The sequence below is a fragment of the Pollachius pollachius genome (genome assembly GCF_949987615.1).
Source record: "Pollachius pollachius genome assembly, chromosome: 19".
In the NCBI taxonomy this organism is placed as follows: domain Eukaryota; kingdom Metazoa; phylum Chordata; class Actinopteri; order Gadiformes; family Gadidae; genus Pollachius; species Pollachius pollachius.
Window position 1 is genome coordinate 18446910 of NC_136952.1, and position 27820 is coordinate 18474729.

Consider the following 27820-nt stretch of genomic DNA (forward strand, 5'->3'; position numbering starts at 1 on the left):
AGATGACTGTTCGTGCTTTGCTAAGAATGGGATTAAAACACATTATCCAAGAGTAAAATTGCGATGAATGAGAAATAATAATAGATCAATAATACAATAATAAAATATTATGAATTCATATAATAAATACAAAATAGAAGCAATGTGTACAGAGGTGGATATCCTGCCTGGCCATGGAGGATATGGCGCATTCAGTAATCAGAGTTGTGTCATGTGTTCCCCGGTGTACAATCACTCCATCAACAGTTTCCTCAGACAGGAAGCTGTGCCCACTGTGTTTTCCTAGCCCCGCCCTACTCATTCACACACACACACACGCACACACACACACACAAGCACACGAACACATGCACTCACGCACACGCACGCAAGCAATCACGCACACGCAAGCATGCACACACGCACGTACACACACAAACATACACACAGACACAAACACACACACACATACACACACACACACACACACACACTTATACACACACACACACACAGACACACACAGACACACACACACACACACACAGACACACATACACACACACCCACACACAAACAGTAGTCCATAGGGACAACCTAGGAAAAGACAAACAATCTGAAAAATTGCCAATTTTACAGCGCTTCCATTTTAACCGTAATCAGGTTAAAACTTTCACCGCAACCCATAAAGATAGACTTCAAACGTTTTGAAAGAACCTAATGACTGTATGTTCTAGTGTCCTCTCTCTCTGTGTATCACCGTCTCTCGCCCATGCCTGGTTCTATCTCCTCTCTGGATTCTTCTGTTTTATCGTTTCTTTCCAAATAAACATTGCTGTGGCATTTTTATTGAAACATTCTATTGCATTACTTATATATGTAAATATCAGATTTATTATATTATAACATAATCCATGAAATACTTCCAACACATTGAAATAATGAAAAAATAAAACACAAAAAAATTAAAACACAAGACAAGTCAAAATTGCAATTGGAAAGTTAGAATTTCTCTCTGTCTCCCCCTCTCTGTCTATCTTGCCTTCTCTGCCTCACACACAAAACAACACACACACATAAACACACAACACTTCCCCCAAACACACACACATATGGCTAGGCATACGAGTGGTGCCAACAAAAGCAGGGGTGGACTAACTTCAGACCCACTCTGCTCCCAAACCCCGAGGACAGACGTCTTGGACAGGATATTGACCTTATTTAAGACTGACGGACTCAGGGACTGAGGTGACTACTCACAGATCGACTGCTGCCTATCAGTTCCATGCCTGATCATTTCTGCCTTCTGACCGGCTGCTACTGCCACTGATTGACTCCTTACTACCTGATTCAACAGTCATCAACAGCCATCTATCAACCACCATGCTTGTCCACCTGCTCTTTACCGCTCTGTTCTCAGGTACGATTTGCCTATTGCTAATTTACTACAACACACGCTCTCTTACACACACGCACACACACAGGTACAGACCCGGTGTAATCTCAGTTGAGATCAGTGTGCTATCAACCAGGTTTGGTGGGCATTTCCGGCCAGATTCCTTTGAGAGTTTGAGTAGGACTGCGTGTTTGTGTTGCTGTTTTCCTCTGAGGAGTGACCCACTGGGGCAATGTGGTTCATGTTAGAGAGATTACTTTTGATTTGTCAGTCATTGACTCATTAGTGATTAGTCCTAAGGCCTTCATAGGTCTCTGTATCTGCATTAGGCGCGTCTAGAGAGTGCCACTTCAGTAATGAAATGACTTTCAAGGGACCCCGGAATTCAGAGTTATCTACTGAAATCAGGGGTTTGTTTTTAGCGGTTGAATTTAGAACTTTGATATGTTGTTGATATGTTGCACAACGAGCATAAAAAGCACTTGACAAACACTAATGATAAATAAAGAAAATGACAAACTTTGTCTTTCTGGTTCATGTAGCTTCTCTGCCCACCGTCCAGAGGTTTTCTAATTATTATTTTATTTTGTAAGGAGGTGCACCAAGTTTGACTGTTTGCTTTGATTGTTCTGGGCCTCACTTGTAAGCTGCTATATAACTTCATGCATTGAAACCCATCTAAAAGTATCCTTTATAGCAGGGACTGCCACTTTAGAATGTTTAAAAATAATTCAAAGACCCCCGTTATGCCTGTAACAAATTTCATAATATGCATTTATTTATTTATTGCTTTACTGTAGCTTCTTGTCTCCCTGTCTAGAGTGACAATGCAAAAATATCGTCTACACACACACACACACACACACACACACACACACACACACACACACACACACACACACGCACAAAATAAAATGTATTAAAGCCTACAGATTGTGTGCGGCCCCTGTCAGGGTTGCCGACCCCTGCTTTATATTCTAATGAAAAACATGTTTTTCTCCTGGCAGGTATTCGCTCAGGCAACGTGACGAACAGCTCAGGGAGAGAGGAGCTGAGGTTGGAAGGGTCCTTAGAGGAGAGCAACTTCACCTCGGTTACAAAGCATAATGGTGAGCAGAAATATGAGCAGAAAAAATGTATCAGTCTGGCCTAGATCCTGTTGAAAGCCTTTTCAAACATTTTTTTAACGGTACGACCAAATCTCAGTTCATAATGAACAGGGAGCACCACAGTCTACCCTAATTAAAAAACGTTCCTTGCCTAAGGAAAGGTTAGCAATCTACGGAGCATGGCAAACCACGATATACCATGGTTAAAAGATTAACAGAAATCTATGTGGAAGACTTTTCTAAGAGTATGTTTTTGTTTACTTCCAACCAGATTCAGTAAGTGCCAATAGGGCAAAAACATCACTCTGATCGGCTGAATTTCTGAACTTCAGATAAGGCTGCAGCCATTTTTTAAATGAGTTGCTGCCCAGCAAGGCCCAGCCTGAGGTTTTACCAAATGCAAACATGAATATCTCATATTCATGTTCATGACGCGACACCACTTGTAAACTGTTTTGCACTGAAGATGCCCCTACCCCTAGATGAAAAACGTGCTATTGTATGCATAGCTTCTTATTGGCTGGTCATAGGATAACCCTGCTTGCTTAGCTAATGTACACCCCAGTCCTCCGCTTGTTGAAACTGAACTAAAGGGGTGTTAACAGAGAGCTGAAAACAACAGTGGCGCTCCTTTAACGTTCCCGTCACGACCAACATGAACCCTGAAGGTACGGCGGAGCCGGAGAGGGCCCCGTTCTCCAGGGCCTCAGAGGAGCTGGCTGAGCGTGAGGCTGTGCTGGGTCTGCTGCCTGACGCCAAACTGAACCTGACCACAGAGGAGGATGGTGAGGCTCATCTACCGCTTCCTCATATCATCTGCCTCCTCATACCATCTGCCTCCTCTTCCTCATACTATCTGCCTCCTCTTCCTCATATCATCTGCCTCCTCTTCCTCATACTATCTGCCTCCTCCTCCTCATATCATCTGCCTCCTCTTCCTCATATCAACTGCCTCCTCCTCCTCATATCATCTGCCTCCTCTTCCTCATATCATCTGCCTCCTCTTCCTCATATCATCTGCCTCATATCATCTGCCTCATCTTCCTCATACTATCTGCCTCCTCCTCCTCATATCATCTGCCTCCTCTTCCTCATATCATCTGCCTCCTCTTCCTCAATCATCTGCCTCCTCTTCCTCATATCAACTGCCTCCTCTTCCTCATATCATCTGCCTCCTCTTCCTCATATCATCTGCCTCCTCTTCCTCATATCATCTGCCTCCTCTTCCTCATATCAACTGCCTCCTCTTCCTCATATCATCTGCCTCCTCCTCCTCATATCATCTGCTTCCTCTTCCTCATATCAACTGCCTCCTCTTCCTCATATCAACTGCCTCCTCTTCCTCATATCAACTGCCTCCTCTTCCTCATATCAACTGCCTCCTCTTCCTCATATCATCTGCCTCCTCTTCCTCATATCATCTGCCTCCTCTTCCTATCAACTGCCTCCTCTTCCTCATATCATCTGCCTCCTCTTCCTCATACATAATATATTAATATGTTAATTATTAACGATGAAGGTTAGATGAGAAGTTCTTATCTCACCTCCTTCTAATCTAGTCTTCCTCATTATCAGCCGCATATTATCTTCTGCCTCAGCAGTGAGGAGACTGTGATGTTTACGTTCATCTAATGTGATACAGAGTTATTATTAATGGTTCAAGAATATTAATTATCACTTTAGCTAGATATTTAGCTTACATTCATCAGAGTCATGGGGAGAGAGGTCGTGGGTGGGGAGAGAGGTTAAGGTCCTGTTCCAGGGTCCTGTTCCAGGGTCCTGTTCACAGGGTCCTGTTCCAGGGTCCTGTTCCAGGGTCCTGTTCCATGGTCCTGTGTTCCAGGGTCCTGTTCCAGGGTCCTCTTCACAGGGTCCTGTGTTCCAGGGTCCTGTTCCAGGGTCCTGTGTTACAGGGTCCTGTTCCAGGGTCCTGTTCACAGGGTCCTGTTCCAGGGTCCAGTGTTACAGGGTCCTGTTCACAGGGTCCTGTTCCAGGGTCCTGTGTTCCAGGGTCCTGTTCCAGGGTCCTGTTCACAGGGTCCTGTTCCAGGGTCCTGTGTTCCAGGGTCCTTTTCCAGGGTCCTCTTCACAGGATCCTGTGTTCCAGGGTCCTGTTCACAGGGTCCTGTTCCAGGGTCCTGTTCACAGGGTCCTGTTCCAGGGTCCTGTTCCATGGTCCTGTGTTCCAGGGTCCTGTTCCAGGGTCCTCTTCACAGGGTCCTGTGTTCCAGGGTCCTGTTCCAGGGTCCTGTGTTCCAGGGTCCTGTGTTCCAGGGTCCTGTTCCAGGGTCCTGTTCCAGGGTCCTGTTCACAGGGTCCTGTGTTCCATGGTCCTGTTCACAGGGTCCTGTTCCAGGGTCCTGTGTTCCAGGGTCCTGTTCCAGGGTCCTGTTCACATGGTCCTGTTCCAGGGTCCTGTGTTCCAGGGTCCTTTTTCAGGGTCCTGTTCACAGGTCCCTGTGTTCCAGGGTCCTGTTTCAGGGTCCTGTTCACAGGGTCCTGTTCCAGGGTCCTGTTCACAGGGTCCTGTTCCAGGGTCATGTGTTCCAGGGTCCTGTTCCAGGGTCCTTTTCCAGGGTCCTGTTCCAGGGTCCTGTTCACAGGGTCCTGTGTTCCAGGGTCCTGTTCCAGGGTCCTGTGTTTCTGGGTCCTTCTGATCTTCTGCTGATCAGATGATGGGGTGAGGGCGATAGACCCCAAAATTGTGATGGTGTTAAGGGCCCCGTGTGCCAATGTTAAGGCCCCGTGTGCCAGCGTTAAGGGCCCCGTGTGCCAGCGTTAAGGCCCCGGGTGCCAGCGTTAAGGCCCCATGTGCCAGCGTTAAGGGCCCTGTGTGCCAGCGTTAAGGCCCCGGGTGCCAGCGTTAAGGCCCCGTGTGCCAGCGTTAAGGGCCCCGTGTGCCAGCGTTAAGGCACCGTGTGCCAGCGTTAAGGCCCTGTGTGCCAGCGTTAAGGCCCCATGTGCCAGCGTTAAGGCCCCGGGTGCCAGCGTTAAGGCCCCATGTGCCAGCGTTAAGGCCCCGGGTGCCAGCGTTAAGGCCCCATGTGCCAGCGTTAAGACCCCGGGTGCCAGTGTTAAGGCCCCGTGTTCCAGCGTTAAGGTCCGGTGTGCCAGCGTTAAGGCCCCGTGTGCCAGCGTTAAAGGTCCCGTGTGCCAGCGTTAAGGGCCCAGTTTAATGAAAAACATGTTTTTCTCCTGGCAGGTATTCGCTCAGGCAACGTGACGAACAGCTCAGGGAGAGAGGAGCTGTGGTGGGGAGGGTCCTTAGAGGAGAGCAACCTCACCTCGGTTACAAAGCATTATGGTGAGCAAAAATATGAGCACTTTGTCTGGTCTTTTCCAACAAATGTTCAAATGATATGACCGAACTTCAGTTCATGATCAAAAAGGGAGCATTGTCTGCCAAATTAAAAAACTTTCCTTTCCTAAGGAAAGTTTAGCAATCTACGGAGCATGGTAAACCACGATATACCATGGTTAAAAGATAAACAGAAATCTGGGTAGAAGACTGTTTTAAGAGTATGTTTTTTTTTACTTCCAACCAGATTCAGAAAGAGAGAAGAGAGCAACATCATCAGTCTGAATTCTGAAATTCAAAAAAGGCTGCGGACATATTTTAAATGAGTTGTTGCTCAGCTAGGCCCAGACGTCTTTACGAAATGCAATCATGAATATCTCATGACGCCAGCATCCTCGACATCACTTGTAAACATGCAAGTCCTTCATTGCGTTTTGCATTGAAGGACTCCCTACCTAGATTAGAAACATGCTATTGTATGCATAGCTTCTTATTGGCTGGTCATAGGATAACCCTGCTTGCTTAGCTAATGTACACCCCAGTCCTCTGCTTGTTGAAACTGAACTAAAGGGGTGTTAACAGAGAGCTGAAAACAACAGTGGCGCTCCTTTAACGTTCCCGTCACGACCAACATGAACCCTGAAGGTACGGCGGAGCCGGAGAGGGCCCCGTTCTCCAGGGCCTCAGAGGAGCTGGCTGAGCGTGAGGCTGTGCTGGGTCTGCTGCCTGACGCCAAACTGAACCTGACCACAGAGGAGGATGGTGAGGCTCATCTACCGCTTCCTCATATCATCTGCCTCCTCATACCATCTGCCTCCTCTTCCTCATACTATCTGCCTCCTCTTTCTTATATCATCTGCCTCCTCATATCATCTGCCTCCTCTTCCTCATATCATCTGCCTCCTCCTCCTCATATCATCTGCCTCCTCTTCCTCATATCATCTGCCTCCTCCTCCTCATATCATCTGCCTCCTCTTCCTCATATCATCTGCCTCATCTTCCTCATACCATCTGCCTCCTCTTCCTCATATCATCTGCCTCCTCTTCCTCATATCATCTGCCTCCTCCTCCTCATATCAACATATAATCTCTGCATAGGTTAATCTCCATCATCTTCTTATCTCCCCTACATCGTCCTTCTAATCTCGTCTCCCTCATTATCTTTATCAGCCTCATATCATCCTCGGCGCCACATCTTCCTCAACTAATCTTCTGCCTGAGCAGTGAGAAGACTGTGTTATTGACGTTTATCCACTGTGAATCAGAGGTTATTAATAATTGTTCAGGAATAATTCATTACCACTTAAAACATAGATTGCAATGTGACAATGTGTCATTAATGACACAAGGGCGGCAGTAGCTCAGGAGGTAGACCGGATGACCGGAAGGTTGCTAGTTCGATCCACGGCTCCTCCTAGTGCCGAGGTGTCCCTGAGTAAGACACCTCACCCTGATTGCCCCTGACAAGCTGGCTGTCAGAAAATCAGGGTGAGGTGTCTGCGGTAGACTCTGCCGTGGGTGTGTGAATGGTTGTAAGTCGTTTTGGATAAAGGTGTCAGCAAAATCCCCTAAATGCAAATGTAAAAATGTAGCACTTGTTAACTTTGGTAGAAACTGAGACACAGACACTGAGTAGGAGGTTTCCTGTGCCAAATGGCACAGGAAACCTCACAAACAAAGGAGATGAACATTCTAGGCTGTGAGGGCTTGGCCAAGAACACCATGCCAGGGTAGTGAGAACATTAGCATCCTTCTTTTGATCAAGAAGAAAGATGGGGTCACCCATAAACATGCTGACCCCTTGCCTCAGATAGAGGAATCCCTCATCTCCCTGTCTAGAGAAGATTGGTACTGTACCATTGATCTGTTCAGCTACTGGCAGTTAGAGATGGACCCAGCTGATCGTTAGAGGACAACTGCAGAATGTGTCAGTACTAGCCACTAGAACAACAGTTATACTGTATGCTGAGGAACAAACAAATTTGGGAGCATCCAGAGAATGGGAGGAATGCCTGTTGAAGGAAAGCTGTTTTATTAACATCACCCAGACTCTGTTCCTGTTAAAAAAACATTCCTCTGCTTCTCTCAGGAAACAAACCAATCAAACCAATCATCTCTGTCGACACTTTCGCCCTGAGAACGTGAAAGAGTTGATCTACAAAAGCATGAGAATTTGAGAATCTGGGGATTTACATTGTATTCTTATTGAGCTTTAGTTATTTTTCGTTAGTAACAAAATGATGCTTTGCTGTTTAATATTTTCAAAAATAACATTGATCTAAAATGAATATACGAGTTGAACTCTTTACAATTAACAAAGCAAATTCAAGCTAATAAATTCAAGAAAATGAATAATCCCCCAAATGTCCTCCCTCTCTGCTGCCCCTTCTCTGTCATTGAGAAGTGTTGCAGTAAGGCCCCTGTGATTGACGGGCGTGATGGACTCCCAAAACCTATCAGGGAAGAGAGGCCCTGATTGCTCAGAAATTAACCTTCAATCCAAACTGTCTCATACGGAGGCGGGCTTACAGTCACTCAGAACAGATATTGTCAGCGCAACAGATCTGGGGGTGGCATTACCAAAAAACAATACTCAAACGACAGCTATTGCTAAACCTTATCAACAGCACCTTTAAGGAGCATGTAGGGGTTAGGGGGAAATCAATTACAATTAGGGCATTTAGCAGACGCTTTTATCCAAAGCGACTTCGGTTAATACACACATTGACACACCGACGGCAGAGTCAACCATGCAAGGCGACAGCCAGCTCGTCAGGAGCAGTTAGGGTTAAGTGTCTTGCTCAGGGACACATCAACAGCTCCCTCAGCTAGGAGGAGCTGGGGATCGAACTAGCAACCTTTCGGTTACAAGACAAATGCCCTACCTCCTGAGCCAAGCCGACCCCCAAATCCTACCCTAGGATACCTACAGGTAGTGGACACGGAGATTGCGGAACCAAGCACCTTTTTACTAACCATTAACTACAAAACCCTGCCTCCTCCCACCCCTCCAGAAAATTTCCAGGACCAGGAGGACATGCATCCTCTCACATATTGCCAGCAGGAGGTTCTGGAGCAGGTCATGGACAGTGTATGTGGCTGGGAGTTTGAGAAGACTATGGAGGCCATGGGGGCCCAGCAATGGTGCTCCTTCGACCACGTGTTCAGGTGAGGAGTCATGGGGAGAGAGGTTGTGGGATGAGAGGTCATGGGTGAGATGAGAGGTAATGGCTGGGGCGATATGTTTTGCGTGAGAGGTTGTGGGTTGGATGGGAGGTCATATGTTGGGAAGTCATAGGTTGGGTGGGAGGTCATGGATTTAGTGAGAGGTGATGGGGTGAAAGGTGGGCCGAGAGAGCCCCCTCCTTCTCCTCAGTAAAGCCAGTCGGTTCATTAGATGGAGAGAGTGATCCAAGAATGACAATAGAAAGAGTAGAAGACAGGAGACGGTAGGATAGAGTAGATGGAAGGGTATACACTAGAGTTAACCAGAAAATAGAAAATCATAAACAGTCAGGGATAGAATGGAACGGAGTAGAGTAGAATGGAACTGAAAAGAACATAAACCACTGGGGTATAATAGAACAGAGTAGAGTAGAATGGGACTGAAAAGAACATAAACCACTGGGATATAATAGAACAGAGTAGAGTAGATTAGAACACAAAAGAACAGAACGGACTGGGATAGAACACAACAAATCAGATTACACGTTGATACCGCAGAGGCAGTTTCCTTCATAACACTTCCTGTATGCGCTGTTAAGTGCAGTCGGCATTAGCTTCGCCCTGACGACAGACGTTTCCTCCACTGATATGAGAGGGCCCTGAGACACACACACACACAAACACACATACGCATGCATGCACAAAGAAGCACACACACCAACACATATATTATGCAAACACACACACACACGCACAAACACGTTTACACACACACATATATAAACATATATTAGGAAACACGGACAGGCTAGTATGTACACACATTGATGCACATAAAAATACACAAGCACACACACATATACACACTTCAATACACAAACAAAACACATATGCACAGGCACAAGGATGTACACACATTTACACACATCACTAGGAAACTATTAAGGAATGATTAAATAATGTTTGCATGGATGAATTAAATAATGTTGATTTCATGTATGAATAATTGAAATAAAATGTTTGAATAAATGAGTTAATTAATTGTAATGTGTATATTGTTCCAACGATTGTTGGAATAAATTAATGTTTCACTGAAGGAATTAATGAAATAGTGTTTGAATTAATAAATAAAATAATGTCCGGTTTGAATGGATAGAATAATGCTTGAAATGAATGTATGATTGCAAAAATGTTTCAATGAATGGAGTAATGTTTCAATGAATGGAGTAATGCTTCAATGAATGAATAGAATGAAATGGCATCGGGGAGCGACCTGTCTTATTGCTGCTGATGTCCCCGTGTGCCGCCTGGCTGCAGGCCCTACAACAACCTGACCCGCTGCCTGGAGCGGCTGTGTGCCGTCCTGGGCTGCTACTACCCCAACCCCACCGTGCAGGACTACTTCCTCCACAAGCACGCCACCTTTTTCCTCCACTGCCCCGAGGAGAGCGTGGCACTTCCCGACGCACCCCACGCCCTGGTGGTGGTGCTAACGCTAGGCCCGGTCAGCCTCATCCCCCTCCTCGTCTACCTGGTGGTCCGGAAGAGCAACGGGCGGGACTGAGGCCCCGGCACCCAGCGCCTGCCCTATGGGGCACAGGGGCCCCTGATCAGGATGGTTAGTTTACTGACTGCACGGTAGCGGACTGACAACCTGACCACTAGGCTGTGTTAGTATAAACAAGGAATAGTTTGTCAAACTAATCGTATTAACCTTAATCTAAATTCTTCAAGTAAAATGTATTAGTCTGATCAAATGTAATGCATTGATCTAAAAATCCTATGCCTTCGGCAACCCTGGTTTTCTCCTAACGGAACATTACATATGTTAACTAGCGAGCTACATGCTAAAATGGTTATCATTAATAAGATTACATAGACAACGTAAATTTCTGATGTAGGTTCTGTTGAATTATCTCAAAATATTGAACAGGCTTCAAGTAAACTGTGTTGAAGTTAGAAAATGTGCTAGAAGTTAGACCATGAGTTAAAAGCATTCAGGACAGTATATAACACTGATGATGGGGAAAGCATAAAAGCTAGCACAAAGCTAGAGGAATAACTACAAGTAGCACGGGAGTTAACATGCTTGATTGAATTATTGCTAAATTAGCATTCAAGCAATCATACTGCTGTAGCAATAAGTGGCATCAAAGCCAACACATTAGCTTGGAGGGAAATAACCTGAGAGCTAGAACATAACACTGGTGAGATAACTTAATTATATTAACTCTATAAATACATACATTATGATTCACTTTGTATATAGGCAGATGGTGAACGGGTTGATACCCATTCATGTATTGTTTCATCTGATCTGAATTAGATGAATTAAGGTTTAATTCTGGCGAAAATTTAACCCAGGGTCTTTTTCGGCATGAAAACCCATAAAATAAGCCCTTCAGACACTTTTTTTCGTTGATAATCGAGTATAGAGTTTGCCCAAAGTTGCCCGGAGCAATATACCAGCCCAAATGGCTTCTATGTTATTGGCTAGGGGCACAGTGAACACTTCCAAATCTGCTTTTTTTAACCACTAATATTGCTCAAAATAGCACCAAACTTCTGCAGTAGCGTGACTAGGGTCCCTACACATAAAACGAAGAATCAACAACTTAGTTAGCATACCGGGAGTTTATTTAAAAAGACAGTTTTCCAAGTCTGTGCACACAAGTCCACACAAGTCGATAACCGGCTACAGTAAATAATATCATAGAGGCGCCCACAAATTTTACTTAACAATCTCCCTTCCTGATACTTTAAAAAAATATTATTTAATTATTATTATTTACGTTATTATTTAGGTCAAATTCCTATCTCCATCCCACTGGAAATGGGGAACTTGAAATAACATCAGTTTTATATATATATATATATATATATATATATATATATGTTTTATTTACTCTAATGTGGGGGGTTCCTTGGATTTGGATGATTTTTTATGAATGCCGATTGCTTCACTTCCTGTATGTATATGACACCCATGTTGATATTCTTTGTAACCTTTTGAATATAATTTACATCTATCAATCTTAATTGATTGCATTCACGCAATTATCTAAGATTATCTAATACAATTAAATGAATGTATAAAATTAAGCACTGGAATGGCGGAGGTAAAGTTAACATAAACTTTCGTTGTGCCCCATAAAAGCGTGTCGGACTAGTCTGCCCCAAATAAGAAGAATAAATGTCCTTCTTTGGTCACTCCAATTTTTTATTGAAAGAACATCTTCCTTTACAGTAAAACGAACACACTGCGTTACACACAATGCCAAGCCTTTGGCAGTGACGAAAGAAGTTACTAAACATCATCTACATTCACTGGACGAAGATTATGAAAGTAAAACACACATTTCTTGCTAGAAATGTTATCGAAACGTTATTAATGCCCAAACTATCTTTTCCATTTAACTCATCGATGTCAATATCTCAATATCTCAATATATCAGCCCCTCCCCAACTGACTCATACAACTTGGAAGCACAAGTTAAAGCAGCATTTAGCTGCAGCCCTGGAGAAGCCCCTGGCTTGATAGAAGATACAACAACGGAAAAACACCCTTGTTCTACCTTACCATCACCCTGACAATAACACTTTCCATTGCCATAACACAACCCTAACCATAACCCTAACCTTAACCCCTAAATCTAACCAATACCCTTACCTTGACCCCTTAACCTTCCCATTACCCGAGCCTTGTCACCTTAACCTAACCATAACCTTAAAAATAACCCTAACCTTAACCTCAAGACCTGACCATAACACCTTAACCTAATCATAATCTTAACCATAACTAGGTAGATTGGCCAGAATACAACCAGCTGGACTCAGTCCAGGGAGGTGACGTGGGAATTTGTCAAGCTCCACCCCTTTGGCTCTTCAGTGAGCACCAATTGGTCGATTCGGGTCAGATTGACAAACAACCAACAGGTTGGAGATCATTTGCTAGGACACTCTACAGCGACTTATTGAATTCACATCGCTGACATTGAACCTAGTATGGCACAGAAAATAACAGACATACATAACATACCGAGCACTGGTGAACAGAATGAAATATAATAAATCTGTAAGTGAATTGATTTTCAAACAAAGCTGTATCCTGTGAGTGAGATAATGGGTCCAAACTTCATATGCACTTTCACTATTCATAAGCAGTTTCACCCTTCATAAGCAGTTTCACCCTTCATAAGCAGTTTCACCCTTCATAAGCAGTTCCCACCTTATCGTCTTGGTCTAAGAGGAGCCAGGCACTGCTGTCCACAATCATTTCAGTCTTAATTAATGTGTGAGACACGGTGAGGGCAGGGCAGAGGAAGGGAGGTTGTTTGGGAAACAGCCAGCATTTGCATCAAGCTTCCCTGACGACAGACAGTTCCTGGCTGTGAGGAGAGAGAGCCCTGATATAAAGGAAACTGCTTTCCCTTACCCTGATGCAAACACACACACAAGCAAATATATATTAACACACATATTAAGAAACATTGAAATAGTGTTTGGGTTAATTCATCCAATAACGTTAGAATTAATGAATGAAATAATGTTTGATTGACAGGATGTAAGGTTTAAATTCATGAAATAATGTTTCAATGGATGAAGGAAATAAAGTGTGATTGAACAAGTAAAATAATGTTGGAGTAAGCGAATGAAATAACATTTGAGTTGATGGTTGAAGATCCCGATAACTAGATAACTCATGTTAATAAGAATATAAATAATACGAATTGTATCAATATGATCGATACTGATCGATCTTTTTTGCTGTGTTACATAATCATTAAAGTATGGGCTACAAAACCATCATTGTAGAATACCTTCTTGTCTTAACATCTTTCTTATTTTCGTTATTTATTCTAACATTAGTTTTTAATACTGCAAATTATATGTCATAATCATTTATAAATGAAATATATCTATGTATACACAGACACATATCGTGTGTGTGTGTGTGTGATGTTTGTGTGTGTGTGTGTGTGTGTGTGTGTGTGTGTGTGTGTGTGTGTGTGTGTGTGGTCAAGCGTGTAAGAGGAAGAGTCGTAAAGATCAGATAATGAGACTATAGGGGGCATGTTGATAATAGGGGATAGTGTAACAGAAAGATGTGACAGGTCTCCTGGTTCAAGATGAACTAATTAAGTGAGTTATTTACACAGAATAGAACCATAAGAGACACACGCACACGCTTACACACACGCACACACACACACACACACACACACACACACACACACACACACACACACACATACCAGGTACCAGGTAGGCCTAACACATTTTGGCCATAGAAACGCAAAAAAAAAAAAAAAAAAAGGCGGGCCGAGTCGATGCGAGTTGAGCTGGTACTGTCGATGGATAAGCGAAATTATTGTTGGCCGAGGAAGCCTCTGTTCACACAAACTTGCCTCCACACCGCAATCAGTAGAGTTCCTCTCAGTTAAGAGAGAACAGCCTGTTATCTGCTCCGGTTCTCTCCCGGTGACTGCGGTTCCTGCTCTTAAGCCACACTTAGCGTTGACCTGAAGTTTGAATCCAAATTGCCAACAAACATGCCGAGATGAATAAGGCAATAAGTTGCCTGTTCTCTTTTGCGAGAATTAAAGCATGAATTTAAAGGATACACAAATGAGTATTTACGGTTCACTTTTTCCACACAGCGTTGAGATCCTTCGGGGTTTATTGGCGCCGCGTCATGGCTTTTTATCTACGGAAGTTATTTATTGTATCCTGTGGCTTCCTCTATCTTATCAAGACAATCCTTAACCCTCAACCGTCTACCATAACATCTCCATGAAAACCCCTGGAGATAGTAGGCCTGCACCATTAAAGAAAACCCTACTGCCATCTGGTGGCAGAACAGCTATCATGTATTTAATTGAATCAATGCAGCCTAAGAATAAAAGGGTATAATAAACAACGTAAATCCTTAAGTAAGGGATCAGGCCTCAATTCATTACTGTTATTGTAATGAATGAAATTTGTAGGCCTGAATCAATGAACAAACGCAATAGTTCACCATATGAATGTAGATATATAACAGCCTAATATCCATTGAATGATCCATTACAATGGAGGGCTAGACCCCCACACCTCCTCTGGTCTGGACCCTCGTTCTCCACCACCTCGTTCCTCTCGGTGTTAGCACACATTGTTCCAGAGCAGATAAGACGACCACATGAAAGACTTAGCTTTGTGTGTGTCTCTGTCTGTGATACAGGGCTTATAGAGGTATAAAGGAGATCAGAAGAGACACACCACAGCTCTTCTGTTTTCCCAGCTCCCTCCACTCCCGAGTCGGAACCTTTAGGAACCACAACTCAATCACTTTCCTTGATTTATCCGCCATTTGTTTCACCTGGACAACAAGAATCCCATTTAGGCCAACAGGTACAAGCCCTACGTGAGTCCTTCGCTTTCTAAATTATGTGTATTTTGTTTTATTTTACATCTGTTTAAAAAGCTGATCTCTCGCCCTCGCTCTCTCTCTCTCTCTCTCTCTCTCTCTCTCTCTCTCTCTCTCTCTCTCTCTCTCTCTCTCTCTCTCTCTCTCTCTCTCTCTCTCTCTCTCTCTGCTGCTACAGGTAAGATAATGTAAACCTACATGAAGGAAGGATGAATCGCTGGTAGGCCTACCTGATGGCTAAACATATAACATAACGTAATTAGTTATTAAGTAGTTATACTCAGCCGGCTGGTAGTAATATACTAAGTATTTCAATAGCCTGCAGACATGAGCGATTCTTTAGTGTTGTCAGAACCTGATTTGTATTCCTGAATTCCTGAAGGGCTGAGATAAGATGGTGGGCCAGCAGTGGATCCCAGGTTTCAACGGCAGGCCGTCGGGTCCCATCAACACCGTAAAGCATGACCCGCGCACAGGTGAGGGGTAACACTCCACTGAAGGACCGAGAACTATAGCTACCTGCTTATTTAGGAAACCCAACCGTCGCTTATTAGTGGATATTTACATTAGTGTATGATAATAAGAATCATAATAAGAATTATAATTCAACTTAGCCTAATAGTAGCCTAATAGTAATCGACAAATTTTGATAATAGTAATAAAAACTAACATCATAACATTTATGAAGGTAATGGGTATATGACTATAATTATTTTGTATTTATTTATTTATTTGGTTAAACAGCAGTCGTCGAATCATCCTGGACCCTAATCTGTGTGTCTCCAGGTTCCCCTTGTGGTAAGCGAGGCCACCAGAAGGCGCTGTGTCCCGGACCTCCCGCCGCGGTCAGGACGCTGTCTGCGGTCTGCGGGTCTCTGCTGCTCGTCTGCGTCGCTCTATCCATGTTGTGTGAGTAAGCATGATCAAAGTTTATATAGAAGTCATTGGAAAAAAAGAAAGATTGATTTTAATTTGATTCAGAGGACATGTAGCCTAAGACAGGTCAAATATATTAATATGGGTACAGTGTGCGAACTATACCACTCAAAACACATCCATTATTACAAGCCTGTATGCCTACTTGCCTTATGTCAGCACATATAAGCACGTTTCGGTGTCATTGCGAGATGTATCCTCGCTTGCTGTCTTGAAGTGGCGCGCTAATGCAGGGTAGTTATTCCAGACTGCTTTTCCAGTAATAAAACTACTCGCCACCCACCTGAATACCTGCCCAATTCTCAAAATTTGCATATTGAGGTCTGCAGCCGCTTCCTCGAGCAATCGCGCATTCTTTGCGAACTGGTGATACAGAGCGTACAGTTTGGAGATGAAAAACGAAATGGTTACATCCAGCAACCTCTTTGAGAGAGTCATGGACAGCCAATTCAAGGCGGTGGGCCAGGCAGTGTATGGAGTGAATGTTTGGGAAGTCACGTTTAAGCTTCGCAATCAGTCCAGTGGTTTTGCCGGTAAGAACTGCAGCACCATCTGTGGCGATGCTGATGAGGTTGTTCCCCCAAAACTCATCATCTAATCCCGTTTGGCGCAAACTCTGTCTCAAGCTGTTGTAAATGGATTCCGCATTTGTGCCTTGTCGGTTCTGTAATGTCTAAAAATACATTGTCCACGTCTCCTTTCCCACTCACATCACACCGCATATAATGTGCGCGTCCGTGCACCGTGCTCTCATCAATGGTTATGCTGATTTTTGAATTTATCTCTTTTATGTTTGAGACTAACTTCATCCGCATATGCTTTGCAATATGGCCTATAATTTCAGCACATGACTTATCTGATTCATGCACAGGAGGAGCGCTTTTTATAAACCAGCCTTTCCTTGGCCACCATATAGGCCGATCTGAATGAAGATGCCGTTTCTCTTCTTTAAACTTGGAATTTATCTCACGTAATCTGTTTGGCAGAGTCTCATTTTGCTTGGTTTCTGTGACTTCAACAGCCCTTTTGTGTGCTATGCTATCGCGATGTTTATACACTTTTTTACGCAACCCTTTTTGTGTGTGGCTGCTTACATCTCCGTTAATACACTCTTCTGATAAGTGCGTGCCAATGACCTTTTCAGAAAGCAGAAGAGTTTTTGTGTCTCTGCCCAAGTTTTCCATCCCTAACAAACAGCCGGGTGTTGCGGGACTTCCATTCTCTCCACTGCTGGCTGGTCCAGTTAGCCGGGAGAGAGAGGCAGGTGGAGTCACCGTCATCAGCGGCCTCTGAGCTGTCGGCTGTTGGCGAGCTTTCACCGGCAGCAGTCCCCGCTAAGTGCAGCGTTGGTGGTGTCGGTTGTGTTGCGTTCTTGAAGAAAGTAGTCTAATCGGGATCGCTTTGAACTCACTTTATTTGTTAAAGTATTTCGGTATGGTAACTATGAAGCAAAAGGAGGGGAATTGTATGGACACGCGTGTGAGCGACAAACAGCAGGCCTCTCTACCTAACTCCCTAGTATGGACTGCCGGATGTTTCTGATTTCGTTGGCTCCAGGCCCTGCTTTAATACCGAGTAGGCGTGTCCTATGTGCCGTATTGGCTCCACCCTCCTCACCTGTCTAAAGGTGCTGCCATCTGTGGCTGGAATAGTTATTGCAGCTTATATGTCCTGCCCCCCTTGTGGCTATGTATAGTAATTACAGCTTATGTGTTTGATCCTACTTCCTAGTGGCTATGTATAGTAATTACAGCTTATGTGTTTGATCCTACTTCCTAGTGGCTATGTATGGTAATTACAGCTTATGTGTTCGATCCTGCTTCCTAGTGGCTATGTATGGTAATTACAGCTTATGTGTTCGATCCTTCTTCCTAGTGGCTATGTATGGTAATTACAGCTTATGTGTTCGATCCTACTTACTAGTGGCTATGTATGGTAATTACAGCTTATGTGTTCGATCCTACTTCCTAGTGGCTATGTATGGTAATTACAGCTTATGTGTTCGATCCTACTTCCTAGTGGCTATGTATGGTAGCCCATGTGCTTAAAATACGTAACAGTTGTCCCCAAGCGAGCATCTGCTGAAGAACTCGCCTCTTGCTGCTCCTCAGTCATTAGTCTTCGATTTCTTTGTAAATCCAAAATTTGCGAGTAGGTTTCCCTGTTTTCTTTTAGACATGACTGCAAAACATGTAATGCGCGGGTCCAGCGGCTCTCCGATGTCTGATTTTAAGTGACGTTTAAGACGTAGCGCCCCCACGCTTCAATGGTGAGGACAATAATTGCATGCAGGCCGCTATCTTTATGAAGTTGATGAATCACCCTCATGCGCAAATCATACATTAAAAATAGCCAAATTTTACACGTGATCCATGATTATGCAATACAAAAACAAAAAAGAAATGAATGGGAAAAAACAGCATTTTGCCAATATATTATTGACCCCCCCCAAAATTTCATCAATCATGTTTTCAGGGGATAGCATGTCTCATTAAGGGGGGCTGAGACCCCCCTGGCCCCCCCGTAGTTCGCACCCTGGACTGCAATATCATATCGCCAATCAATTTATAACGTTTTTATCATTGTAAGTACAAGATTGGGGTGCAGATGATATCACTAGAACCTGTGTTTTGTTCAGACCACAAGTCGGAGAACCAGCCAGGGATGGAGGATCTTCTCTTGGACCTTCAGAATCTGAGTGACCACCACCTCACCACCACCAAAGCCAACCTCCAACTCAGAGAACAGAACCAACACCTGCAGCAGAACAACACCTGGCTTATGGAACAGAGCACACAGCTCAACCAAACATCTGCCGGCCTCACGATCAAGAACCGGGCCTTGTCCTCGGCCATCGTCCAACTGCAGGACCAACAGACCAGACAAACCTCATCCTACGACACACTGCTCCGAGACCACGGACAGATGGTCGTGTACATCGCGGCTTTAGAAAACATGAGCAAGACCTCGTCCCAGACCATCTCCTCTCTGCTCCTCAGTACCTCGGAGCTGGAAGCCCAAATGCTCAACTTATCCGACAGCAACATCTTTCTACGGGAGGAGCTGATTCATGCCAACGACCGAAGGGATGAACTTGTGCAACTAAACTCCGAACTCGGTGCGCAAATCGAGAACCTCACCGCGAGGATTGCGGAGGAAGATGCGATCCTGACGGGAGATGGTGAAGCACAACCGGAGGTCAAAGACTCCATCATCGCCGAGCTGCAAGAGCGGAACCGCAACCTGAGCACCCTGCTGGGGCGGCATGCGAGGGGGACAGAGACGGGCAGAACGGGGGAGACGGAGTCCATGTTGGTGGACTTACGCGCAAAGGAGGAAGAATATCGCTCATTGGACCGCTACTGCCCCGTCGTCAATAGGAATACAAATGGTAGCTATATGGCAGAATTCCCTCTCAAAATACATCTGTTTAGAGTGGGCATCCAGCTAGTACACTTGTATCCAATATTGATGATATTATTGATGAACAGGCCTAATCAATGTCCAAATAGACAGCGCATTTACGTTATATTTATATTTTTCTCACCTTTTTCTGCAAAGAGCGGGTTTGTAACAGCTGTCCTGAGGACTGGCGGCTTTTCCAGACCACGTGCTACTACTTCTCGTCCCGCGTGCTCACCTGGCCGGCCAGCAGGGCCTGGTGCCGGACACAAGGGGGCGACCTCCTGGTCGTCAACACCAAGCAGGAGCAGGTATAAAGTGTGTGTGTGTGGGGGGGGGGGGATGTTGCTCCCCAACACTTTTTGAGACCCAAACCGCATAGTCTTTCACAGAAAAAAAGTTATTTTGGAGCTTACTGTATAATAACATTGACATGTTGATACAGAATCCGAGCAGAATCGAATACTACTGCATCCTCAAAAAAACTATAGTTCTTTACCAAGTCCTTTATCCAGAGCCTACCTTTCAGATCAAGTCTTCTGCAAGTTGGAAGCAGACACAACAGGACGCAGGTTTTCATTCTTGTAAACATCAGCAGTTTCCCGTGTGATCCACAGGTCCACCCTATTGTATGCCTTGTTTTTATACAGATCTAAAAAAAAATCTAAATCAAACATGCTTAAAATAATAAATCCATGTGTTTTCCCCTCTCTGTCTCCTTCCTCAGTCTTTTGTTGTGGCTGCCAGTCGGAGGCCCGAGCAGAGGGTAGCCAGGCTGTGGATCGGGATCTCAGACACTGAGGAGGAGGGCCGGTGGGAGTGGGTTGATGGTAGCCTCCTCTCCCCAGATCTACAGTAGGTTAAAACTCCCCCTCCAGCAACGTGATTGGTCGAAACAAATATGAAACAAAAGAAAGTGAGAGGCCCAGTTCAACGGGCAGTATTTAGAAGTCTGAGTCGAGCGTCGATGGCACAATGTGTTCTAGAGCCCATTTCAAAAATGTATTGGCACTTTAAACTTTGTTAATGTTTATGGTTGAGCATCTGGCTCATGGATGACTAGGCCTACAGGTTAGGCTAAGGACTTGATTAGATATACTAGACTAGGACTAGATATAAGTTAATAATTACTATTATTTATATTTCAATGATTGTCCTGTCACTTTGTGTTGTAAATGTGCTCTATAAATGCCTTGTACTGTCAAATCCTGTCAAAATATGTCCTACAGCATATTGCTTATTGTTCCCTGTAGGTTCTGGCTGAACCGAGCCGGCACCGGAACAGAACCCGATGACTGGAGCTTGGAGAACCCTCACGGAGAAGACTGCGGACACATTGACAACAAAGAGGAAGATCTATCCTCCTGGATGGATGGCTCTTGTGATTATAAATACCGGTGGATTTGTGAGAAGAGTGTTTGATGTTAGGGGACTTTTGTGGGCTTTGCATCCAAAGGTTAAAACCAACAAGGTGATTTTTTGTTATTGAAAGATTAACTGAAAATTGCTTGCCTCATGTTTATGGGTAATTATTCAACTTAAAATGAGATTGGGAAATCGATTGGGAAAGGCTGTTCCACAGTTTAATAGAATAACTGCGGTACAAAGTGGAATATTCATTAACTTTTGACAACAACCAGAGATCTGAAGCGGTTTTATGTACATTTAGCTATGGCAAAAGATTCAATTTTCAGAACATATTTGGAGCCAAACCGCCTTTATCAAAGTGAAAAACAAATAATCCTCATCTGTGAATTTAACTATTTAGATTGTACTTTCTAGTTTTGTAGGTAGTATTTACTGTCTTTAGGTTTGAGTTTTTAAACAACAGAAAAATAAATCCTGTTATGTTGACTGATTCATGGAATACATGGTATACTCTGTTCAACAATAAAAACTCTACCCCTGAAACCTGTGTGGTCAAACGTCCCTGGCCATGGCTTTTATTATGTATTGGTTATTCAATCATCCCATTGGCTTATCAGAGGTTAGGGATGTCCAGTTAAAGGTTCTCTAGGCATAAGAGAGAGCAGAAGAGAGCAAGATCTACATACTAAACAACCCCAAAAAACCCTCCTCCCACTCTGCGTTATTCAGCCATTGAGAATTGCTGCTTTCTGTTGTACCTGTTGTGGAGTTAGGACAACAATGTGTGTGTGCAAATGTGACTGAGAGGCGAGATGGATTCCCTGAACCAATCAGGGAAGAGATGCAGTCAACAAGAACAGATATACTGACAGAGCATTTCACTCACTAAGGTGACTAAGATGATCGACCACCAGATCATCTGAACGATCTATCGGAATACACATGGCATCCGTTTTTTGGATGCTCGCCTCCTACAAACAGTTAAACAGCCAATCATATTACTCTAGCTTCTGCTTTCTCCTGCACAGTTTAGAACAAACAAAATAAATTGAGAGAACCGTGACTGCTACCAGCAGGAACAGCACAGCCACCAGCAGGCACATAATGTCCAGTGAATGATACGAGTACCAAGGCAACTTATAGGACTCAGTACGCAAGTGGGCGGCTCCCTTGTTCCGCATTACAAACTCTGTCCAAAAGAGGGCGGTGTCCAGAGGGGGCATGGGCTTGTCCCGGTGGAGGTCCGACAACCGCTTCATGCTGTCCCTGTAGGAAGGATTGTGTAGAATCTCTTGGAGTGTTTCTAGAAAGTTCTGGCTGGTGAGTTTGGTGACGTCCACTCCCTTAGCAGCACCGCGCACTTCCAGCCTCAAGATGTTCTCAAACTGGTCGAAGAGCAGGGGTATGCCCACGATGGGCACCTTGTGGTATATGGCCTCATAGATGCCGTTGGTCCCCCCGTGGGCGACAAACGCTTTGACCTTGGGGTGGCCGAGAAGGTCGTTCTGAGGCAACCATTTCACCAGCATGGTGTTGTTTCCCAAGGTGCTCGGCGGCTCTCCGGGGAGCCTCCAGATGACCTTCTGGGGAAGCTGTGCGAAGGCAGTGGCAATCTGGTTGGTGATCTCAACGGGCAGGCCTTTGACCAGGGAACCCAGTGACATCACGATCACACCGTGTTCCCCTGAGCTCTGGACGAAGTCCTCCAGGTCAGCAGGCAGAGGCTTTGAGGGTTTACACTGGAAGCCGCCAACGTAGATGATGTTTGGCATGGTAGGTCTGGGGAACTCAAAGACAAAGTCCACCCTCATGAGCCAGATGTGCGCTCCCTGTAGGAGTTGGTAGAAATTGGTCCCAGGTTCTAGATACTTCTCGGCCAGTCGATCGTAGTGAGGGCTCACCACCATTTTATCGATGAGTATGTTCAGTATAAAGTGGAACATGTTTTTGACCCTCTCCGGGAAGGTCATCTTGTCCGTCACTGCACACCCGCTGGTGGGAACGTAAGAAACGGGCGAGGGCGCGACCACAAAGTGTCCCTCTCCGCTGGTGATCCACCGAACGTTAAAAACTGTGGGGAGTTTGAGCTCATGAGCCAAGAGAACCCCGATGGGCAGACCTGGATCCATTAGGACCACGTCATACTGGGCGTCTCGCAGGCTCTGCATCAACGCCTTGTCCTCGAACATCTTCACGGCGACCTGGCAAGCCTGGTGGTGAATACCGGACAGCGCTGTCAGCATCTGGCTGTAGAAGGAGATAAAGGCCAACACGGACGCTCCCTCTTTCTGGAGGGCCAGCATCTTGGACAGGAACTCCACGAAGAAGTCCTGGTTTTCCAGGTTCATGGCTTCAGACAGGGGGATGGTGATGGAGGTGTAGTGGGGGGACTGCTCCTTGATGTACCAGCTGGTTGACGTGCGGACCACCGTGACCTCGTGACCCCTGCCATGGAGACCCTCGATCAGCAGGTTCATGTTGATCCAATGGCTGCCGTCCACTGGGAACACCAGGACTTTACCACCCTGGACGCTAGCAGCAGACAGGAGGGCCAGAGCCATGGGGAGAACCACACAGCTAAACCCTGGATGGAGCCCCATAATCCAACTCTGGGGATTAAGAAAATAAAGAATGCAATGCTTATTTTAAGATGAAACTTAAGAAATGTCAGAATAACAAGGCAGTATTCTACTGTCTTGCTAGCTGTGTGCTTCAGGAGATTCTAGTCTAGTTAATGATACCGTTTCCTTAAAGGAAACATAATATACCACCAGGTTTGAGTGAGATTAGCCTTACAAGCCGTTTCAAAAATCTGCCCCATATGACACCACTAGGGGGCGTGTCCACCTAGATCTGTGCTGGATAGTGGTATAATATGTCTCCTTTTAGAAGCCTTGAATCTCCAGCCGGTTGTACAATTGTAGACTATCTTGATAACAAAGGAAATGCCCTCGTATGACCATTACAGCCATAGATAATCATCACATACAAGCTGAAAAGTAACAGTAATAAAAGTAATGGTTTCAAACAGTATAAATACAATGATAAAATACAATTTTAAATATAATCATAGCACAAAAAGGCTGTACGCTTAAATATAGTATTACTCTGAATGTTAAGGAAAGTTGGCCCAACTTTGTGAACTTTAAATATACATGCATACTGTGTACAGATTTGTTAAAGTGTTTGTCAAGATCAAATATTAAACAAACAGGACGGTTTGTGGTGCCAGCAATCTCCAGCACACCAGATAAAAACCAGTCTCAGTCACGCAAAAGTCCTCATACCACTGTGTTAATCTACCCACCGCATAGGCTGAAAGGAACGCCACCTTTGGACTCGCATGCACCCATTATTGCGCATATCCTGTTTTCCCTCCAAAACATTCGATGTCAGAGAACCGAACGTCCAATGCGCGGGCTGTGGTCTTCAGGAGCACGGCTTATTTTCAGACCCACTGAAGGTAGAGTCTAAGAACGTGTGCAGTGGCTTACCTTAAATCGAAGCAGTGGTGAGGAGTAGGCTGCCTTCCCCCGTAGTGTTCCTGTCTCGCTGAAGGCTGACGGTGGGTGGGAGGGAGCCCTACTGTGTGGTTTTGAGTTACATAATGGGGGAGAGGCATATTGTGAGAGAGAGAGAGAGAGAGAGAGAGAGAGAGAGAGAGAGAGAGAGAGAGAGAGAGAGAGGGAGAGAGAGAGAGGGAGAGAGAGAGGGAGAGGGAGAGGAAGAGGGAGAGAGAGGGAGAGGGAGAGGGAGAGAGAGAGAGAGAGAAAGAGAGCGAGCGAGCGAGAGAGAGAGAGCGAGAGAGAGAGAGAGAGAGAGGGGGGACAAGGAGGTTGGGGGGAGGGTTGTAGGATGGATTGCTGATGTGTGTGTGCCGTCGGAGGGGCGGAGAAATGGTTCAAGTAAAAAAACAAATGTTTGTTGCTCTGCCCTCTCACACACACACACACACACACACACACACACACACACAAAATGTCTGTTTGTGTACACCTTGACTCTAAAACGGTCAGGAATACTTTGCCTTAAAGACGAGGTAGTAGTCCTGCCGTGTGTTTTGTTCTGAATGCTTTGAAGCAGCTCAGGCCTTCGCTGGAACCCATCCACTTCATTCTGTTTGAATACTCCCGCCTCACTGGCGACCTTCTCGATCTCGGACGATTACAGAATTGACATTATTATTTTTTAGTGGTTGTTCTTCCTTTGGCACGGAGGGTCCTTTGGTCAACGCCGTAACACTCAGACCACCAGAGGTTTGGAGAAGCATTCCAGCGCTTGGTTTGTGCCAGCTAAGGCCCAGTCCTCACAGACGACACAAACTGACTACTATGTCATCCCTGGGCAGAACCCCGCATTCACGATCATACCATTATTGGAGGATCCCCCTGATGATCTGATAAATCTGAATCATTTCCAGATTATTGTAACGTTGCATACTATTCGTGTTATAGGGGTGCAAACTGGTGATGGCCCAAAAAGGTGACAAGAAAATAAAATAAAGAAAATGAGCACTGCACAGCGCCCAGGCCCATTACTATGATTCATGCTATCTTTTACTAAACAAACTCTGTTTAAGTGACACAAATATAGTAGGTCTGTATATATATATATATATATAGCATTGCTAACAAGAAGAAAACTCTCTCTTTTTACTTTACCTGAAATGACAAATAGATGACCATAAGTTTTGCATCATAACTCTTCGAAGGCTCGAGCCTTTGTCAAAAAGACAGCCCATTTAGGAAAACTTTTTTCTGTTAGCGCTAGAACTACAATCTCAGGAATGTCGTTCCCGGGACACCGGGAAACGTGCGTATACATTTTTGGGCTCTAAAGCTATCTCAAAAGGGCAGGAAAAGGGGCTGTGCCCTCCAACAGTAGAGTACACGGGCATATAACAGCGGGTAGTTTCAAGTTCCACATTCCACATCACATGGTACAACGGTACATCATCATCTTCTGCCATGGAGGACAGCGGGATGTCTGAAAGAACAGAACATGAGAAAATGAGAAAAACATCAAGGTTAAAGGGGGCATATTATAAAAACAAGAGACATGGAGGAGAAAGGGATTGTACTCTGAGTTGCCAGACTGCCGCCGAAGCTTCGGCGGCAGTCTGGCAACTCAGAGTACAATCCCTTTCTCCTCCATGTCGCGGTTCAATATGGACTTCAGAGAATCAAGGCCAAAATTCCTTTCCCCCCATTCTTCTCAACCATGGCCGAGATAACCCCCACTACGAGTCTTAACTTGTTGTGGAAGTACCAGAGACGTCAGACACGTCTTTATGATTCATAATATTGTAGGGAATGTCAAAAGCAGGGGCGTTATATTCTTTCAGTGACTTTATTGAATCATTTCAAGAATAAACCTCCAAGACCTAACTCAACCGAGCACTTAACATTAAAGCTAGGGTGGGTAATTTGGGAGAAAACAGCCGTTGAGATTCCGTTGTGTTCTCTCTGGTCCCTCCCTGCCACGCCCTACCTGCTGAAGCTCCTCCCTCCCAACGTCAGTTATGCGCGTTCATGTGAATTCAGTTACATTGATAGGAAGACGAAACACCATGTCAGATTCTGAGGTAATTAAACATTAGTGCAAGGCTGCTGCTAGCTTGCAACAACGTTATAACAATACATGGAATATCATATGCTACACTTCCCTCGCTGTGCTTATCTTGGCAGTTGTGTCAAAGTAGCTTTTACACAAACGTGACTCGGACATTATCCACAGTTGCGTTGAGGCCTAGGCGACGTGTGAGCACAATCTCTGTGTTATTCCGACAGGTTAGTGTGACCATAACTAACACATAAAACGGACCGGAAAAGAACCATGGGCCGATGCAAGACATCCTACGGAACCGTATTGAAACGGTTACATTACAGAACCGTAATGTAACGGTTATCATGGCTTTGCCTAGTAAAAAACCATACCAGCCGACACTTTACATATTCTTCACAATATACCATGGAGAGATATCACTATTCCTTACCTGTCTATAAGAAATGTCGCCATCTCAGCGTCCGATTTTACGTTTCTCAGGTCACGTAACTCTCTCCATCGCTCATAAGCCACGCCAATGTTTACTCTGGTTTTATTTCGAGCTCTCTCCGCCTCCCTTTTAGTAGCTGTCCTTTAAACAAGTGTCTTTCCTCTTTTTTTCGCTGTCTTAGCGGTGTTAGTTGTTGGTATCCGGGGAATGGGAAATTTAGGGGCCGTTGATGAAGACATTGTTATTCATTGTTGTCGCCGTAGTAGTGCAAAACTGTCAGACTGCTAGGCTCGTGAACGCTCACGCAGGGACGCACCAACGTCGTTGCCAAGGTGAACGGACAGTCCCACAGCCAATAAGAACGGAGAATCAGAGCCTCCCTCTGATTGGTCAAAGTGTACATGAGCGGTGGCAATTTTTGGGGGCGGCACACAGAGGCAGGGGAGAGCAAAGTAATGGGCAGATATTCTCAGAGCACTTCACCTACATATAGCTGACTGGCTATTATGACAGTTTTGCCAAATATTACAGTAAAAAAATGACCCACCCTAGCTTTAACTTACTGTCTTCACTCACTCCTCACTAACTGACTTCCTCGAGCAAAGCATGATGGGAACACATCATCAACCAATAGAAGTGGTATAAACAATACAACAAACAGAGCCCCGGCGCTACAATATCATCCGAGGCGCACATAGCTTTTGGCCGTTAAATTAGATATTATACGATATAAATACCTATATATTATCTAATATTATTATTATTA

General features: G+C 44.8%; 2 protein-coding genes across 2 annotated transcripts; one reads left to right on the forward strand and one right to left on the reverse strand.

Moving 5' to 3' along the window:
• Nucleotides 1-1152: 1152 nt before the first annotated feature.
• Nucleotides 1153-13753, forward strand: LOC307090666 (uncharacterized protein). The gene is made up of 8 exons (XM_079757411.1): nt 1153-1227; nt 1337-1399; nt 2383-2484; nt 3153-3269; nt 5687-5788; nt 6428-6544; nt 8797-8950; nt 10265-13753. The coding sequence occupies exons 2-8, from the start codon at nt 1363-1365 to the stop codon at nt 10509-10511; spliced, it is 876 nt and encodes a 291-aa protein (XP_079613537.1). The 5' UTR covers nt 1153-1227; nt 1337-1362; the 3' UTR covers nt 10512-13753.
• Nucleotides 13754-21328: 7575 nt separating this feature from the next.
• Nucleotides 21329-24653, reverse strand: LOC307090539 (UDP-glucuronosyltransferase 2A3-like). Its single transcript, XM_079757237.1, has 2 exons — nt 24554-24653; nt 21329-23668 (listed from the first exon to the last, which is right to left on the reverse strand). The coding sequence occupies exon 2, from the start codon at nt 23657-23659 to the stop codon at nt 22058-22060; it is 1602 nt and encodes a 533-aa protein (XP_079613363.1). The 5' UTR covers nt 23660-23668; nt 24554-24653; the 3' UTR covers nt 21329-22057.
• Between the last annotated feature and the right edge of the window lie 3167 nt (nt 24654-27820).